This window comes from Panthera leo, chromosome A1, assembly GCF_018350215.1.
Source record: "Panthera leo isolate Ple1 chromosome A1, P.leo_Ple1_pat1.1, whole genome shotgun sequence".
Lineage (NCBI taxonomy): Eukaryota > Metazoa > Chordata > Mammalia > Carnivora > Felidae > Panthera > Panthera leo.
In genome coordinates, this window is record NC_056679.1 from 187,658,221 (window position 1) to 187,677,260 (window position 19,040).

At 46.2% G+C, this 19,040-nt stretch overlaps 2 protein-coding genes across 5 annotated transcripts in view; one reads left to right on the forward strand and one right to left on the reverse strand.

Moving 5' to 3' along the window:
* The window catches only part of FABP6 (fatty acid binding protein 6), a 41,853-nt gene extending 35,469 nt beyond the window's left edge, over positions 1-6,384 (reverse strand). For 2 of the 3 annotated variants that reach the window (XM_042947938.1, XM_042947929.1), the window contains exon 1: positions 4,543-6,384. In XM_042947938.1, coding sequence (XP_042803872.1) covers positions 4,543-4,566 — 24 coding nt within the window. In that variant the 5' untranslated portion in view covers positions 4,567-6,384. Of the gene's footprint in view, positions 1-758; positions 1,528-4,542 lie in introns of those variants that run through there. The other variant, XM_042947930.1, reaches the window with a different exon arrangement.
* PWWP2A (PWWP domain containing 2A) overlaps positions 1-19,040 on the forward strand; it is a 128,239-nt gene that overhangs the window by 45,219 nt on the left and 63,980 nt on the right. The gene's annotated exons all lie outside the window — the stretch shown is intronic.

The following is a 19,040-nucleotide window of genomic DNA, read 5'->3' on the forward strand; positions in this document are numbered from 1 at the left end:
AGAGGGGACAGGATGAGGGAGGCTCTGAATCAGCAATCAGGACACCTGGGCTCCCATCCCAGCACTGCCACTGACTCGCTATGTGAGCTTGCGTGAATCCATTCCCCTCTGTGAGCCTCAGTTTCCTCATTTGTGGCATGTACAAGTTAAGCTGTAAATGCCTTGCTGGAGCTAACATTCTGGAATTATCCAATCCTGTCACTTTCTCGGCTGAGGGGTGAATGTCCTTCTAGCGTCATTCAACCTCCACAACTATTGGGCACCTACCATGTGCCAGTTTATGCCAGGCACTGTGGACAGGGGGTGGCAGTGTGCAAATGAGGCGCTGTCCTACCCTACGAGTTCCCAGGCCCTGTGCTATTCTGCTACAGCTTGTCTATTCACAGCATGGAGGAGAGCAAAGAGACCTCCATGCTTACTGAGAACCTCCTGTCTGCCAGACTGAGGGCACAGAGCAAATACAGATGGCTGCAGTTCTTCCATTTCTTTACGTTTTCTGATGACACCGTGTTTTGTCACCTCCTAGCCTTTGCACAAGCCATTCCCTATGCTTGGAATAGTCTTACCTCCCCTGTTTTTTGCCCATTTAACTCAATTTCTTTTTCAAGCCTTGCCTGCCTGCCTTCCTCTTTTCTTTCCCCCCTCCCTCCCCTGCTTCCTTCCTTCCTTACTCCTTTCCTTCCTCCCTCCTTTCCTTCCTCTCTCCCTTCCCTCCTTCATTCCCTCCTTCCTTCCTTCTCTACTTACAGAACACTTACCATATGCTAGGCTGTGCCCAGGGTTTGGGATCCAGGAGTGAACAAGACACACTCTGTCTCTGTCCCCTGGGAACTTATGGATTCTTTGGGGAGGAAACAGCCAATTAAACAATTTCATACACACACACACACACACACACACACACACACACACACAACAATACAATAATTTAAGTTGCAATGAACATGAGAGGGACAGAAACAGGGCTGAGCTAGAAGGGTGTGGGGCAGCACTCTTGCAGGTGCATGTGCATAGCTCAGAGGCAGGAAAGCAAATGGCTTGTTACGAGAATGGAAAGGCCTGTATACTGGAGCATTGGAGGGAGGAAGGCAAGCAGGGAGGCTGGAAACAGGGCCTGGCTGGAGCAGATCAACCTAGGACTCCTCCCTCATGTTTGGATATGTGCTCACCCTTTATTTCCCCATCACAGCAGGCATCACAATGGATCATCACTGCCTGCTCATTTCCCTGATCCCCCAAATAGACCACAAGTTCTAAAGACAGAGACCACTTCCTGACTTCCTGTAAGTGTTGTGCCCTTTATTCGTTTTTTTTTTTTTTAATGTTTAGTTTATTTATTTTTAAGAGAGAGAGCAAGCACACACTTGAGCAGGAGAGGGACAGAGAGAGGGAGAGAAAGAGAGAGAGAGAGAAACCCAAGCAGGCTCTACTCTGTCAGTGTCAGCATGGAGCGCGATGCGGCCTCGAACCCACAAACTTTGACATCATGGCCTGAGCCAAAACCAAGAGTAAGACACTGAACTGCCCCCCCAGGAACCCCTCTTTTTTTTTCATAAAGATTTTATTTTTTTAAAGTAATCTCTACACCCAACATGGGGCTTGAACTTACAACCCTGAGATCAAGACTTGCACACTTTACCAACTAAGCCAGCCAGGCACCCCTACCCTTTATTCTTGACTCACTGAATAAAGCAAAATACTAATCATCCATAGACCTGCCAGACACTGTCTCTCCAGTCAGCTTCATGTCAGTTCATGGCACCACTGTTCATCCAGCAGCTTAAACAAAATGCCCAGGAATCATTGTGGACACTTTGATTTCCATTTCTCTCCTCTGGCTATCCAGGAAAAGACCTGTCCCCTCTATTTCTCACCCCATCCCGGATCTGCCATGACCTCTGCCCTGGTGCCAGCCTCCATGAGAGCTCTGCGGCCCTCTCTTCCATTTCCCCCATCAGCCCACTCCCCTGCTTTAAATATTGGCAAGTAATTTTTTTTTTTTTAACTGTGAAGATTGAAAAGCAAAACAAAAACAAAAGCACAGTCACTTCCCACTGTGCTTAAAATAAAATCTTTATCCCAGCCTACAAGTCCTTGCTGGGCCCCAAGCTCCTGTCCTACGCTGTCCCCTTTCCTTTTTTTTTTTTTTTTTTTTTTTAATGTTTATTTATTTTTGAGAGAGAGAGAGAGTGGGGTAGGGGCAGAGAAAGAGGCGGAAGAAGATCCAAAGTGGACTCTGTGCTGACAGCCGAGAGTCCATACAGGGCTTGAACCCATGAACTGTGAGATCAAGACCTGAGCTGAAGTTTGATGCTTAACCGACAGACCCACCTAGGTGGCACTCCTCTTTGCTTTGCTAGCCACACTGCTCCGTCTCTCTCTCCTGAATTCCAAGGTTCGTTGCTGCCTCAGGATCCTTACATGTGCTGTTCCCTCCTTGTGCTCAGTTATTTTATTGTCAGTCTTCTTTCTCTCAAAGGTAAATAGCATGAGAGCACTCGTCTGCCTCAATCCTAGCTATAGCCCCACAAGCCTTCAGTTACTTGGTGTTGAATGAATGAAAAGATTTACCTCTTTTATATGCCAGGCTCTGTTCCAAGCACTTTGCATGTAGGACCTGACTGAATCTCACTGTAGCAGAACCTGAGAGAGGAATGGAAGCTTGGGGAGGTGACGTGACCTGCCCAAGGTCATACAGCCAGGAAGTCATGGAGCCTGGATTCAAACAACCTGCCGCCCGCCCCGCCCCCCCCCCCCAAGACCACACTAGCAACTGCAATGCTACACTGATCCCCACAGCAAACCCTCATGTTTGAATGAACAAATGAATGATTGGGCAAATGATAAACACCTGGACAGAGTGGCATGACTGAATGACAGACAATACCAGCTTTCAGAAGTTCACCATCTTCAATTTCTTGGGTCTCTGTTTTGAAGTGGGGAAAGAAGGGAGCACTCTCAGTGACTGAGGATCCTTGTGTGTGACGCACGGTATCCAATGGCCCTTGTGGTTATCTGCTCTGCCCAGAGTGACTGCCGTGACAGCTTGGGCAATGGTAGCGTTGGTAGCTGTGGGCTCCCCGCCCCCCCTTACCGGGCAGCTCTGCTATCTTTTGAGAGCCGTGGCTCTGCCTGGCTGCCCACCCGCCTGCCAGCCAGAGCTTCTTAGCTCATCAATCATGCCGCCCTGCTCTGCCAGGCTGTATCTGAGGAAGACAAGTCAGCTGAAGACAGAATAGGCCTCAGGCTCTGGAGGGAATGGAAGACACTGCAGGTAGCTGGGGGGCGGGGGGGGGGGTGCCCAGAAAGGCAGCCATGTCTGGCCCAATCCGGGCTCTGCTAAGGATTGTCGACTGGGGTAGTAGGCAGGGGCAGGGTTCCCATTAGAAAAGCAGTGGGTGAACAGAAGAGGTGGAGAAACAGTTGGTGAGGGGCCAGGGCGGTTTCCCATTGCAACTGAAATTGAGTCTCCCTGAGTGCCCAGGGAGCTGACTGACAGCTCTGGGAAGGCGGACGGTTCAGGAGGCGGATTCAGGGCGGCTTGGCTGCCCTCCTGCACGGCCAGCTCCCCTGGGCTCGCCGTGGCTCAGCTTCCCAGCACCCCCTGCTCCCCAGCACCCCCTGCTCCCTCTCCACCAAGGGGAGGGAGGGGAGTGGCGGGAGAGGTTGAGGCATCTACACCTTGGCTCCACCCTCTCCTTTCTCAGATAGGAGCCGCTTGGGATTGGGATTTGCAGTCTCTCCCCAGAGAGGTTCTGCTGAAAATCAAGATGTCTGAGTTGAAAATTCCCTGGAGACCTCCTAGTCCAGAAAGACAAATCGGCAGGCTTTTGTTTTTGTTTTGCTTTTCAGTCTGCACAGTTAAAAAAAAAAAAGAAAGAAAGAAAGAAAGAAAAAAAAAGAGTTGCCAACAATGAAATAGGAATAGATTGCACATAAAAATCTGATTTCTAGTTGCCTTTAAAAAATTAAAAGATCTGGCAACTTTGGGCTGACTTTCCCAGAGCCTAGTAGAGGCAGCTCCCAACAGACCCCACCACCATGTCTGCTCACCCTCACCCCTTTGTGTCACTGCACCTGCTTGGGGGCTTGGAGTGGGCTGGGCCTTTCGAACCCTCACCTATTCCACACCCCCTCCCTGAGGAAAGTGAGGCACACAGCACAGTGAACCAGGAAAGCAGGGTCCCAGGAGTGAACACCCCGGGGCTGGCAGGTCTCCTAGTTTCATATCCCAGGGCTGCCTCTTTTGTGCTGTGTTCTTGGACAACTAGCTCAAGAACTTCTCAGAGCTCCAGTTTTCTCATCTGGCAGTGGAGACAATGGTGGTACCTTGTGAGGAGTAAACATGTAGCACTGCCCTTTGTATGTTTACAAGGAAAATACTCTTAATTTTGAATAGTGGTATGTATGCTAATATATATGTTTCCGTTAATATCAACTCCCACCACACAGACCACTCCCACCCTTAGCAGCTTAAAACAGCATTGTATTCCTGTCTTTTGCAGTTCTGTGTGTGACTTGGTTCAGATGGGTGGTTTTTACCTGGGATTTCTGGTATGGTGGCATTGTGGTCACACAGGGGCTGGAGGTGCAGTCATTTGAATGCTCGACGGGAGCTGAACATCTCAGATGGCTTTCTCACACACCTGACATATGATATTAGCTATCAGCTGGAGCTCAGATGGAACTGTGGACCACAGTGTCTACATGGCATCTCTCCATGTGGCTTGGGCTTCTCCCAACATGAGTAGAGCTGGAGGCGGAGATTGTCTCAGAGGAAGCAAACAAAGAGAACCAGATGTAGCCACATGACCTTTTATGACCTAGGCTTAGAAGTCACATAGCATCACCTCTACAGTTCTTTATTGATCTAGGCAGGTGTAAACCCACTGAGATTGAGTGGGAGGGGACAGAGACCCCACCTGTCAAAGAATGTTGGGGCTATGTTTTAAAACCATCACAACACATATGTAAACTGAAAAATTAGTCTCCCTTCCACCCCATTCCCTCAGGGCTGAATTACCCTCCCTAATAGCAACCACTAATCCACTGCCTGTGTATCTTCCCAGAGAGAGCCCACATATACATGGACATGAGAGTTTTATACATATAGAGATATCCATACTATTTACTCAGGTTATCCAAGCACTTCTCCAACTCAGGAACCAAACGGACTCAGATAGCCTCTCAGATTAGCTATTTGCTCTCAAACGCTTGCTATTTGCTATCTGAAACGAAATGCAGGAGTCAAAGATTCCAATAATGCAGCATCCCCTGCTATCGGAACCCTCACTATCTGAATTCAGAAACCAAATGGGTTTGGGTAGCAATAGATGCTTGCATAAATATACATAAAAACACTCTCCCCCACGCAAAGCGTGAGTATACGAGACATACTGTTCTGTTCCTTGCTTTTTTCACTTAACAATTTATCTTGGAGATCAGCCTGTTTCAGCAGGGTCTCATTCCCTGTAAGAGCACAGAGCATTCCATTGTTCCAATGCACCCTAATTTGTTTAATCAAATTGGCCACTTGCTTTTCCCCCCCAGTCTTCTGCTAATCACAACCCACACTACAGTAAGTAACCTTGTCCAGAAGTCTCTGTGCCCTTGGGTAAAGTTACCTGTGTGATAAATTCCTAGAGGCAGAATTCCAGGTCAAAGGGCAGGGTTCCTGTGACCATCTCTACTACATCCCAGCAGGACAGGCTCAGCCTCCACATCTTCTCTTGCACTCTGACCTGCATCTTTTGCCCTTGCTCATGCCATCACCCGTGGGATCCTGCCGGCTTCAAGGGCAGCAGGTGGTAGCTGCCTGCCAGCTGCCCACTGAGGTCCTGCAGGGGCCCGCAGTGAGGAGGGGAACGACAAGGCCCTGCAGGGACAGGGATGATGGCCTTTGTAAAAGGAGGACGTGGGGAGCTGGGAGGCACCTCACCCACTTATTTGCCTCCTGATTTCCAGCAGCAATTGCGTCTGTTTCTCTCAGACCCCAAAGTGGTTGCTGAGGTGATTTGGGTTGCTCCCCCTTTAAAGAGAATGAGAGCTTGCTTCCTGGGGCAGGTCCTGCACCCAGCTGTGCAGAGCTCTCTGTAGAAGCTTCCAGATGTGCAAAGGCCAAGAGGAGGAGGTATTATCAGGAGTCCCACTTGCTCTTCCTCTTGCTTTTCAGTGTCACAGGATGCTCACAGCTGCTGGGTTCCACTCCTGGGCTTGCCATGGCATTGAACCAGGAGTCAGGGACCTAAATTCTTGCCCCCACAGTGTGTATCTTCCATTCCCATTTATGGCACAATCATCCTTATGTGCCCTGCATTTTTGTTATTGTTGCTGTTCTCTACCTTTGAAGCCTCTTGATTCTTTTTTTTTAATTCTTTTTTTAAATGTTTATTTATTTTGGGGAGAGAGAGAGAGACAGAGCCCAAGCAGGCAGAGCAGAGAGAGAGGGAGACAGAATCTGAAGCAGGCTCTAGGCTCCCACCTATCAGCACAGAGCCTGATGCGGGGCTCACACCACGAACCCTGAGATTATGACCTGAGCCAAAGTCGGATGCTCAACTATTTGAGCCACCCACGCGCCCCATGTGCCCTGTATTTTGATGAGGAGGCTGTACAGCATGTATGCATGTCATTTACTGTTTGGTCTCAGATCCATTCTCTGCCCTTCCCCCGCTGGGCTCAGCATCTAGGACTGAACTACATTTCCCAGGATGCCCTACCCACTCGTTTTCTGTGAGGTTCGGCCAATGGGAGGTCCCGGCAGATTAGAGAGCTGGGGGCGGGGTGGGGGGGGTGGGCGGATGTCAGGATGTATCCCCAGCACCAGCACTTCCGCAGTCTCTGGTAGTGACTCCAGAGGATGGCCCTTCCTTCAGCGTCCTGGCTCCGCGCAGCATGGCTCTTGGGCTGAAGTGACATCTACTCAGCCCTGGGCAAATAGTGATCTCCCACAGGTGTTAGTCCCTAGGTTGCCCCACCTGTCCTTGGTTTCCATCCCTGCTAGCCTCATTAAATAGTTGCCCATATATATTTTTTTTACTTATTTATTTTGAGAGAGAGAAAGAGAAAGAGAGAGAGGAGAGCTCATGTGCACGTGCGGGGGAGGGGCAGAGAGAGAAGATCCCAAGCAGGCTCTGAGCCAGCCGTCAGTCAGCGGAGTCTGACTCAGGGCTCCATCTCATGGGAGATCATGACCTGAGCCAAGATCAAATGTCCGATGCTTAAGCGACTCAGTTACCCAGGCTCCCCTGCCTGTATTAACTCCTCTTGAGCTCTCTGCTGTGAGTTTTGATTTCCTGCCTTGGACCACTACTGTTGGGTGGGTGAGCATGTGGTCGGTGAGCAGGTCTGGATTCAAATCCCAGCTCTATGAAATACTAGTTGTGAAACTGACCTCTCCGTGCCTCAGTTCCTTCATCTGTAAAGTGAGAACAATAATGTACCTACCTCCTCAGTTTATTGTCAAGGTTAATTCAACTAATAGTTTATAAAGTGCTTAGAACACTGCTTGGATATAGTAACAACATTAATAATGTTTTGTTTTATTTTGTTTTTTGTCTCATCTAGCCCTCACAACTTCTCTGAAAGGGGCTATTATTGTCCTGATATTACGGAAACAGAAACCAGAAAGGTAAAATGACTGAGGCCACATAAATGTAACCACGTGACTCAGACTAGGCCAGTCAGACTTCAGTTTGTGCCCACTCTATCCTGAAGCCAATCCAGACCACCTTCGGGGGCCAGGCTGGGGACCTTGCGCGAGGCTTCTGCAGCTCCCAACCTGACTGCCTGATACTGTGTGGTTTGGCCTTTCTGTCACCATGTCCCTCATCCCCAGCCCATTGTTGCAAAGAGAAGGCCAACAGTCAGCAGCCTGTTCCCCAGGCCAGAAGGAAAGGGGTGAGTCTGTGTTTGGGGAGGGAAAGAGGTAGGTGGTGGCAAAGGAAGCACGGGGTCATTTTCACCCTCTTTGTGTGACCAATCACTGAGCTCTTCTTCCGTGGCCAATACTGAGCTCTGGCCTTTTCATGACAAATGACTTAAGATTTTTGTATCTGCATATAAAGGAAACCCAATTCAGTTGGCTTAAGGAAAATGCTAATGACTTGGCTCCTGGAACTGGGAAGTCCTCGAGTGGATTTGGCTGGAAACAGTGCATACTGATGTGTACTACATCATCATCACTGTCCTCATCATCATTAGCATCATCATCTTGGCTCTATTCCCTTATAAGAAGTAATCTCATCCACAGACAGACGGGCTTTCTCTAAATCCTTATTCTCTAGCCCAGGAACGTCAGGGAGAAGAGATCTTTCCCCAAGGCAGACTCTGGTTGGCCTGTGGGAGTCTTGAGTCCACACTAGGGACCAATCACTCCTGGCCAAGAAGGGGATATCATGATTGGCTGGCATGGTCATTGCCCCACCCCTATGGCCAAGATGAGACCAAAGCTCTGTGATGGAAAGTATCAGCAGAGCACCTAGAACAATCTGGATCCCAAGGAACGGGAAATATAAAAAAAGAGTAAATGAATGAATTCGTGATTGTGTCACCTGTTATACATTGCTTTCTTTAATCTGTACTATTATTAGCTTTATTTTTCAGAGGAACAGTTAGGCACAGAGAGGTTGAGTAAGAAGGTCACACTTAATGGCTCAGCCAGGATTAGGACCCAGGATCTCCTGCCTCCAAAAGACCTACTTTTACCCAGGATAGTTCCTTTCCCACAGGCCCCCCAGGGCTCAAGGCCATAGGTGAGAAGGGAAGAATCTAGAAGGAGAGGGGGTGGAGAGAAGATGGCAGACTTTGCTGTGGGTCCTGCCTTCAGTGGTGTACAGTTATTATCAACAGAAAGGTCCAAGCCTTCTCTGTGGGCAAGGAGCTCAGAGATACTTGTACTCAAGGACACTGTTGCAGCCCCTTGACTGAGGACCCTGGCTGGGGATCTCTTAGCTTGTTTTCTTTTCCATGGGCGTGAGTCAGGCTTTTTGCTCTGGGCTCAGGTTTGGGGCTGAGCTACAATGCTTGCTATCTTGCGTCTGTACATGCAGGAAGCTGTCCTCAGCAAAGCCAGCATGTCAAACAGCAGCCTAGCATGTCCCTAATGGGAACCCCCTGTACCTGTCCCCACTCCAACTCTATGCCAGACAGTTCCTCTGATAGACCACAGCCTCTTCTGTCTCCTTGAGTTTGTATTTCATGCTGTTCCTTTTGCCCACCTGGAAAGCACTTCCTTCCTTACCCTCTATCCAGCTGACTCCTCAACATATGGAATTCAGTTCAGGGGTCACCGCCTTCAGGAAGCTTCTTTGACATGCCTGCTGCTCTTTCCTGGTGTAGAGGCCTCTTCACTGTGCTTATTTTTGGCATAACACTAATCACATTCTGATTAAATTCTTTTTACTGGTCTGTTTTCTTCATCAAATCCTAAGATCTCTGATGAAAGAACTTCATTTCTGAACACAGCTGGTGCTCCATAAGTGAGTGGTGAATTAACAAATGAATCAATAATTGATTTTTTTAAATGTTTATTTATTTTTGAGAGACAGAGAGAGCACAAGCAGGGCAGGGGCAGAGAGAGAAAGACACAGAATCTGAAGCAGGCTCCAGGCTCTGAGCTGTCAGCACAGAGCCCAATGCAGGAGCTCGAACTCATGGGCCATGAGATCATGACCTGAGCCGAAGTCGGACACTTAACCACCTGAGCCACCCAGGCGCCCCACAAATGAATCAACAAAGGGCAACACTGGGACCTGTGCCATTTGCTTTGCAGGTCTGGGCACTGACCATGACTGCTTAGGGTATATGTTGGGAGTACAGGCAGGGCAGGGATGTAGCCAGGACATCTGAGTCTTCATGGGCGAATCACTCTGATTTCAGTCAACCGGCGCAGGTCTTCAGAGTCCCAGGTCACTTCTGGCTTCTCTCTGTCCTAAAAAATAGATGAGAAAATTTAGTTCTTAGGTAAATTATAGAGTAACTCATAGACTTGTGTGGAATGTTGCAGTCATGGAAGCTGTTGTCAGAGGGAGATTTTTTGCTTATAAAAAACTTTTCCTATACCCTCTTAGGCTCATTGTTGGGGTCTGCAAATTAAACTGAAAAAAAGATCTGACCACAGAAAAAATGACTCCAGGAGGTGGTTAGAATTTGGGTTCTCATAGGCGATAGGAGGGAGAAGGGTTTATAGGAAAACAAATGACCATGAGGGAAGATAAGTTGGCCCTTAGGAGAACAGATGAGATGATAGTTTTGTGATAATGTCTGTTTAGGTGTGGTGATTCTAGTCTTGAGTTAGTCTTTCCTTGTTGCTTCCCAGAGGCGATTTATAACAATGAGTTCTTTTGAGAAGCTATGCATTTAGGGAGATAAGACATATCAGGAATTCAAATGCCTTCTACCCCAAATAATTTTGGTGTTACAGTAGCATATCATTGAAAAATTCAGGGATTATGAGGTGCCTGGCTGGCTCAGTCAGTAGAGTATGTGCTCCTTGATCTCAGGGTTGTGAGTTCAAGGTCCATGTTGGGCGTAGAGCTTGCAGAAAGAGAAGAAAAGAAAAGAAAAAAGAAAAGAAAAGAAAAGAAAAGAAAAGAAAAGAAAAGAAAAGAAAAGAAAAGAAAGTCCAGGGATGGGATACTGCATCAGTTGAAGCTGAATCCAGGGGCTCAACCCATTTTGTCTTGAAGCTGAATCCAGGGGCTCAACCCATTTTGTCATCTCAGGTCTTGATCTCTCTCTTATATACATCAGTTAATTAATTAATCCATTCCACTCTCCCCAGCTCTAATTCTCTCCCTCTCATTCCATGCTGTCTTCTGTGACGGCTTCATTCTCAAGAAAGCTCCTCCCATGTCATGACCAGATGGTCTCCAGCAGTTCCAGATGTGCACCAAACCAACTGTTGGCAGTTCCTTTTTTCCCAAGAGTTCAAGCAAAATTCCTTGGATCGAGTCTCATTGGCCCAGCAAGCAGAAGAAATTGGCTGATGAGCCACACCAGGCCTGGCACGCGTGCCTACCCTGGAGCCAGGGGGGTAGAAAGGCCAGGTCAGCCTCACCCAAACTGTATGGACTAAGAGTGGAGGAGGGGTGGTTTCTGGAAAGATGACGAGGATGCTACTAATAGGAGTGGAGTGGATTCCAGGCAAGGGAAAACCACAGATGTCCTCTATAGACAGCAAAGTCTACAGCAAGGAAAGCTGAATCATACAGTCATAGAATCACAGAGTTTCAGAAGGTTGGAGCTAAAAGACACCTTAAAAGTGGACTCATGCAGCCCTTTTTGTGACAGCTGCTTGCCTAGTGCCCCAGGGAGTCCCCTACTGTCCCAGGCTGATGCCTGAATCCTGGGCAGCCTGGGGTATTGAGGAAAGGGTCCCCCTGGGATTCTGCCTCCTTCCTCACTGTTTTTCTGCTGGAAGATTCTGGGTCACAGCTGCCCACCAGGGGCCTTGTTTATGCTCCTTCCCGGTGAGCTCTGGGCTCTGGCCATCTGCCAGGCTGGCAGTCAGCCACACCGACCATGGGCTATACACTCCCTCCTTGACACAGAGGCCCAGTAGGAAAGACACCCAAGGAGCTAGAAGCAAGCCAGGAAGCAGGGAGCAGTCCAGCCTGAGGCAGAGGCCTGGAGCCCTGCTCAGGCCTAGTGTGCTGAGTCTCCCCTCCCCCCACCAGCCCTGGGAGCCAGGACCCACCACTTCAACCACAACTGGAGCATCCTGTTCAGACCTGTTCAGACACTCCTGAGGCCCTGGGCCATTGTGTTTCTCCCAAGTGAGAACTGAAAGCAAGAGGAAAGCATGGTTAACCTAAACAAAGCTTTACAGAATGGAAAGGCTGGGCTTTCTCTCTCTCCCTCAACCCTCTGCTCAACAAGCAGAGGTCTGGAGGCTCAGTAGAGGCTGAGCCAAGTCTCAGAGAGATTCCTCTGTGACTCTTGCCATCCTTCCCTCCTTCATGTCCTCCTTCCCTCTTCGCTTCCCCCTTCACTTCTCACACAGAATGTTCCGGCAAAAAGGGTGCTTTAAAAACACCAACTCCAGAGATTGCAGATTGGCAGCTCATAGTTCAGAACATGTTGTATTTGGCCCTCCCACTGTTTAAGAAATATTTGAGCCAACATTTTAAAAATTGGGAGATTTCACATAAAAATTCACATGTCTAGCTTCTTTAGAAAACTAAGGTCTGTTAACCCTGGTCCTGTGTGTCCACATGGCACCAATTGTTGATGGTGAATGTCAGCAGCTCCTGTGTACAGGGAGTGGACTACAGTTCCCTCTTGTCCCCTCCACTGAGACCAAGTGCCAGTTTCCATTTTCCTTCATCCTTGGCATTTTCGTTTTTATTATTTTAGATAGTTTGCCTATCTGACACCATCAGAAATAGGAAATGAAAGACTGAGAGAGTGGCGTGATTTAAGGAAATCAGAAGAGAAATGTTTCTATCATTAGCTTGGCCCAGTGAGCATTTGGGTTTGCAACCCCAATCTAAACAATACCCTAATTTTGCAGAAAGACTACTCTGGGCCCAGAAGGTCCAGTCCCTCTCTTGACCAAGGATGCAGCCAGTAGAAAGGTATCTGCACCTGTACTTCTTGGATGGGGAGGCGGCTGTAGGTGGCTTTATGTTTCCTCCACACATACCTGCCCTCTCAGGAGGGATGAGGACAGTTTCTGAGGAAGCATCACTCTTGTCTCTGTGTTTCTGTCTTAAAGGGGGAGACTTTGCAGAGGAAACTAGCAGCCACATGACAGGTCTGGGACACCCTGCTGTTAGAAGCCTTCCAGGAAGGAGGGGTGGGGTGGGATAGACCCAGGGCTGTCAGGAAGAGGCTGTCTGGGAGCTGAGAGCTGCCTTGTTCTCTGAGGCGCTAGGCTCTGTGCAGTGGTCTCTGGGAGACAGACATCATCTCACCAGAGGGAAGAAGTTTTTATTGAATCTTGCTGTTTGAAGAATGAGCTGCCTGGGGAGGTAGAAAGTTTCCACTCCTGGAGGTGGTCAAGCAAGACTGAAGGCCATTGATGGGGATGTTGTAGGGAGATAAGAGGTAGAGAGTTTGGGTTGAGCTGAGGTTACTTTTTGGAGGTTCTCTGATAAGTATTGGAGGTTTGGGGAACCCCCTAAAATCACAAAGAGTTATGTGTCTCAGGAAAGTATTTATGGCTTTTTTTTTTTTTTTTTTTTTTTCAGATTCCCAAAGGCTCACCTGAGCCTACAAATAGGCTATTGACCTATTGGTAGTCAGGTAGTTGGCCAAGAGGCAGGTAGTTGGCCAAGAGGAAAGACAGTGTGAAGTGAGGATCACAAGACTGCCAGTGTCCTGGGGCCAGCTCTCCACGCCATTCATTAGCCATCAGCTACATCATTCCAGTGGCCACTCACCTAACTTCTCTCTGTAAGACAAAAATAATAATGGGACCTACTTTGTCATCTTATTTTAAAGGATAAGTGAACTTACAACAATAGTTGACACAGGGATTAGCTATTATTATTGCTAATATTCTTTTCAACTCAGATTCTACTGGAAACAGATTCATGAATTTTGAATGTATGTAACTGGCAAGCCTTATTATAGTCTTGCATTTTTGCAGGTGAAGCTATGATCCTTAGGCAGGATCACTTTAATAGTGAAACTTCAATTCGTGGTGGGCAAGGAGGGAAAGCTGCATAGCTCTTCTTTGAACTTTCTTTTCCTTTTTTTTTTCTTTATTTTTTTAACTGGTTCCACGCCCAGTGTGGGGTTTGAACTCATGACCCTGAGATCAAGAGTCACATGCTGTACTGACTGAGCCAGCCTGCTTAGAACTTTCTTAACGTGACCTTCAACTAGTTAAACTTCTTATGGCCTTAGTTTCTACATCTACAAAATGGGAGTCATGACAGCTCCTATTTCCTAGCGTTGCTTTAAAGATTAAATAACATAATTCACTTAAAGCATTCAACCAGTGTCTTGCGCATGAGAAAGCACTTGACTAACTGGGTAGGATATTCTTTATGAGGAGCCTGTAATCACAAGGTACTGTACAAACTAAGTCTCAATTGTCATCCTGTAGGTTCTGGAGATTTATTTTTTTTACATATACAGGCTTCCCTTTTAGAGCTAAGGCCCTTGGGGACAAGAAATGGCAGCCACCACAGATAGTGGAAAGAACATGATCCAAGAGTGGTGAGTTCCAGCCTAGGCTCCGACACTAATTGGCAGTCTCTATGCTTCATCTCAACATTTCATTTGTATGAAAATGTAGCTTAGAATTATTCAGCTGCTCCCCTCTGCTGATCACTGCTTAAGATGATTAAAGGAGACAATTTAGGGGATACAAACAAATGTATTTAACACTTCATGAAGCAGGTACTCTCTGTTCCCGAGGGTCCAGAGAACAGCAAAATGAGGCAGGAGGCAGGAAGCTTTTATAGGATAAAGAATAAGGAACAAGGAAGAGAAAAATAGAAAATGAATAAGGAACAAGGAAATGAGTGTAGAGCCCAGAGTTAGCTTGGCCTTTGGGGATTGGCTGCCTGGGTATACTGCCTTTCTGGTCTGCCAGACCATTTACAGGGACACAAAACTAACCTAAATTTCGGTTTGCTGACTTAGCCCCCCAGGCAGGAGTGGCTTCATGTTGGACCTAGAAATTTATTTCAACAGCACACCATGCTGACCTTTATGTGACTGATGTCATTTAATCATGGGATAACTTTGTACAGTACCTTGTATTATTTTCATCCTATTTTACACGTGGAGAAATGGAGGTTCAGAAGTTGACTCCAGATCACACAGGAGGTAAGGGATGGAGCTAGTTTTGGGCCCAGGGCCTATGTAGTTCACTACTAAGCTGCCTTGGTTCAACACAGTGATTTCTAAGACCTCAACACAACAACGTCATATGTGGCCAAGAGTGAAAATCCTAGAAAAGCCAATCTAACCCTGGGCAGTTTTATTCTCCCCACTCTATCTTATCCTCCCCATGTCTATCTCCTTCTTACTTCTTCTTCTTTTTTTTTTTTTAATGTTTATTTATTTTTGAGAGAGAGAGAGAGAGAGGCAGGGGCAGAGAGCGAGGGAGACACAGAATCCCAAGCAGGCTCCAAGGCTCTGAGCTGTCAACGCAGAGCCTGACATGGGGCTCGAACTCGCAAACCATCAGGTCATGACCTAAGCCAGAGTCAGATGCTTAATCAACTGAGCCACCCAGACGTCCCTCTTCTCCCTACTTCTACCCTCAGTACTTGGGGGTTGCCTGGACACTAGTTTCCAGCAAAGGAGGTGCTGCTACAAAACACCCTCATTTTATTTACTCTTCCTTTTGAGGCCCTGGAGATACGAACTACTCCAGGTCCACATAGCTAAATACATCTCCCTGAGGCTGATGGTTTCTCAAAAGTTACTGAAATAATTTACCTAAAGTGCCCATTTGTCGTGTGGTGACTTGAATAAACAGGGCTTGGTCTAATCCCAGAGTGACTGTAGAGTGCCATTTATTTCACAATCGTTTATTAAATGCTGATAATGTGCCAGATACAGCCCTAGCTGCGGGGCTCTAGCAGAGGAAGGGAGAAGAATGAAACCAACAGGGACCCACATAAACAATTTCAGGGGAGGATAAACACCAGGGGGGCGAGAACAACAGGCGAGTGACTGAGAGTGTGAAGACGTGTGGCTGGCGTGGAGAGGGCTCTCTGAGGCAATGTGGCTGCCAGCAGGTTTGAACTCTGCTATGGCCCTCATTCCTCAGAAGATCTCCAGGAGGAAGGTGATGATCCTTATTGTACTGAGGACGAATGAGACTTCAGAAGTTAAAAAACTTGCCTGAGTTGCAAAGCTTAGAAGTAGCTGGCTGGGATTCCAACAACGTTCCATGCACTCCAAGTCCGTTAACTTCACCGGCGTTGTGTTGGCTTCACTATAAAATGAGTGGGGTCAGAACAAAAACAAAAACAAAAACAGAATAAAAAAAAATAAAACGAGTCAGACTAAGATGACTCCTTAAGGCCTTTCTCTAAAGTCATATATATAGGAAAATAAAATAAAATACAATCATATATGCAGGGGAGCCTGGGTGGCTCAGTCAGTTAAGCGATTGACTCTTGATTTCGGCTCAGGTTGCAATCTCATGGTAGGTGAGATCAAGCCCCACATCCGGCTCTTCACTGACAGTGCAGAGCCTGCTCAGGATTCTCTCTCTCTCTCCTCTCTCTGCCCCTCCCCCCTGCTCTCATGCATGCACGTGCTCTCTCTCAAATAAATAAACTTAAAAAAATAATAAAATCATATATGTAAAGAATGGACAAAGGAGATCTGGTGGCAGCCAATACCCCTAAGAGCAGGTGCTCTATTTTCCCTTGATGCAAGGAATAAAACACTATGACAAGAGAACTGGGGAGGCCAGGCTTACTTATGTTCTGCCTGTGCACTGGGGTTTCAGGATATCAGTGGTTTAGCAGCTGCTGGAACAGGTCATCAGTCAAGAGACCAAATGCAAATGCCTCCCACCCCGAAATTCCTGCCTTGTGAAGACAAAGGACTTCAGACAGTCTCAGGGAAGGGCTCACCCAGGGGGACCACCAGCAGCTCATGCTAAGGGTGTGGAGCCTTTTTCTAGAGATTTACAAGCTGGTGGTTTCAGGCTCACAGGAGCTGCAGTTTTGGCCTCCCCAAGCTTCCCCCTCCAACTCTATAGCAAAATCAATTCCAGTGTCACCTCAGCTGTGAAAGGGTCTCTGACCAGACCATAGGTGGGGTTGGTCTGCTTGCCTGCTCCTGCTTCCCTAGCTCGGCTTCCTCCCTTTATTAGAATACTGCTAGGAAAAAAGTGATAATAATGAATATTTATTAGACCCTGTCCTAAGAGGCTTTATAAAATGATCTCATTTAATTCTTTTTGCTGTGGTGGTGGTAGTAAAATATAACATAAAATTTACCATTTTATCTATTTTGTTTTTACTACTGAAACAATTTTATTTTATTTTATTTTTTTACTTTTTAAATTCACATATAATTAGCATACAGTGTTATATTAGTTTCAGGTGCACAATATAATTCAACAATTTTATACATTACTCAGTGCTCATCAGGATAAGTGTACTTTTAATCCCCTTCACCTATTTCACCCATCCCTCCATGCACTCTAAAAACTACCAGTTTGTTCTCTATATTTAGGAGTCTGTTTTCTTTTCTTTTCTTTTTTCTTTTCTGGTTCGTATCCTTTTTTTGTTCATTTGTTTTGTTTCCTAATTCCACGTATGAGTGAAATCATATTTCTTTGTCTTATTTCACTTAGCATTACACCCTCTAGATCAATCCATGTTGTTACGAATTGCAAGATCCCATTTTTTGTGACTAATATTCCATTGGGTGTGTATATATATATTTATTTATATCTATAAATTGTATCTATATGAATTATTATTATATATATAAATTATATATCTATGGATGGATACTTGCATTGCTCCCATATCTTGACTATTGTAATAATGCTGCAATAAACATAGGGGTGCATATTTCTTTTCAAATTAGTGTTTTCATTTTCTTTGGGTAAATACCCAGCAGTGGAAATATTGGATCATATGGTAATTCTGTTTTTAATTTTTTGAGGAACCTCTATTTTTTCTACAGGAAAACCTGTTTTACACAGTGGCTGTGCCAATGTACATTCCCACTAACACAGCACAAAGGTTCCTTTTTCTCCACATCCTTGTCAACCCTTGTTATTTCTTGTGTTTTTGGTTGTAACCATCTGACAGGTGTGAGGTGATATCTCATTGTTGTTTTGATTTGCAATTCCCTGATGATGGGTGATGTTGAGCATCTTTTCGTGTATCTTTGGCCATCTATTTCTATGTCTTCTTTGGAAAAATATCTATTCGTGTCCTCTACCCATTTTTAATTGGATTATTTGTTTTTGTTTGTTTGTTTGTTTGTTTTTGGTGTTGATATGTGTAAGTTATTTATTTGGATATTAACCCTTTATCAGATACATCATTTGCAAATATCTTCTTTCATTTAGTAGGTTGTCCTCCATTTTAACTATTTTTAAGTGTACAATTCAGTAGCATTAGGTACATCCACATTTTGTGCAACCAGCCCTTGGCAAATATCATTCTACTGTCTGTCTCTGAATTTGCCTATTCGAGGTATCTCGTGTAAGTAGAATCACAAATTATTTGTCCTTTTGTGTCTGACTTATTTCACTTAACATGATGTTTTCAAGGTTCATTCATGTTGCAGCATGTATGAAAATTTCATCCCTTTGTAAGGTTGAACAATATTCTATTGTATGTATATGCCACATTTTGTTTACCCAGTCACCCATTAATGGACATTTGGAATGCATCCACTTTTTTGCTACTGTGAATAATGCTACTATGAGCATGGCTCTGCAAGTATCTGTTCAGTTCCATGCTTTCAATTCTTTTGGGTATATTCCCGGATGGAATTACTGGAAGATACCAGTATCATCTGCATTTTTCAGATGGGCAAACCAAGACTCAAAAGAATAAATATGCACAAGGCCAGGAAGTGGATGAAAAGCTATGACATCCTTTCTTTCTTGGAGCTTACAGTCTAGTGGGGAGAAGAAAGACATTAAACAGCTAATTACACAAAATGTTTTTCAGTCACAGTTGTGGCAAGTGCTGGGTCTTCTCTTGTTCTACCACAGCTGGTCACCAACCCCCTCACCTCTCCACAGCTCTCCAGTACCCCTTCTCTGATGCTCTCTGTGGCTGCCACCATCAACAGCCTCCCCAGTGCTCTCCCAGCTTCCAAGCACCTCAAGCCCATTTCCTACCTGGCAGAAGGAAGGAAGGAAGGAAGGAAGGAAGGAAGGAAGGAAGGCCTTTCTAAAGTGCCAATCTAAGCCTGCCATTGAATCCATTAAGATTCTTCAGTGTCTTCCTGAGGTCCTCCAACCTGGCTTATCAATTCCTGAGTGTTCCTGTTCACCTTCCCCTCTCCTTCTTGACAGTAAGAACGAAGATCAGATCAAGATCAGATCTCCAATGTAGCCCCAACCCAGGATTTCTCCACCTTGACAG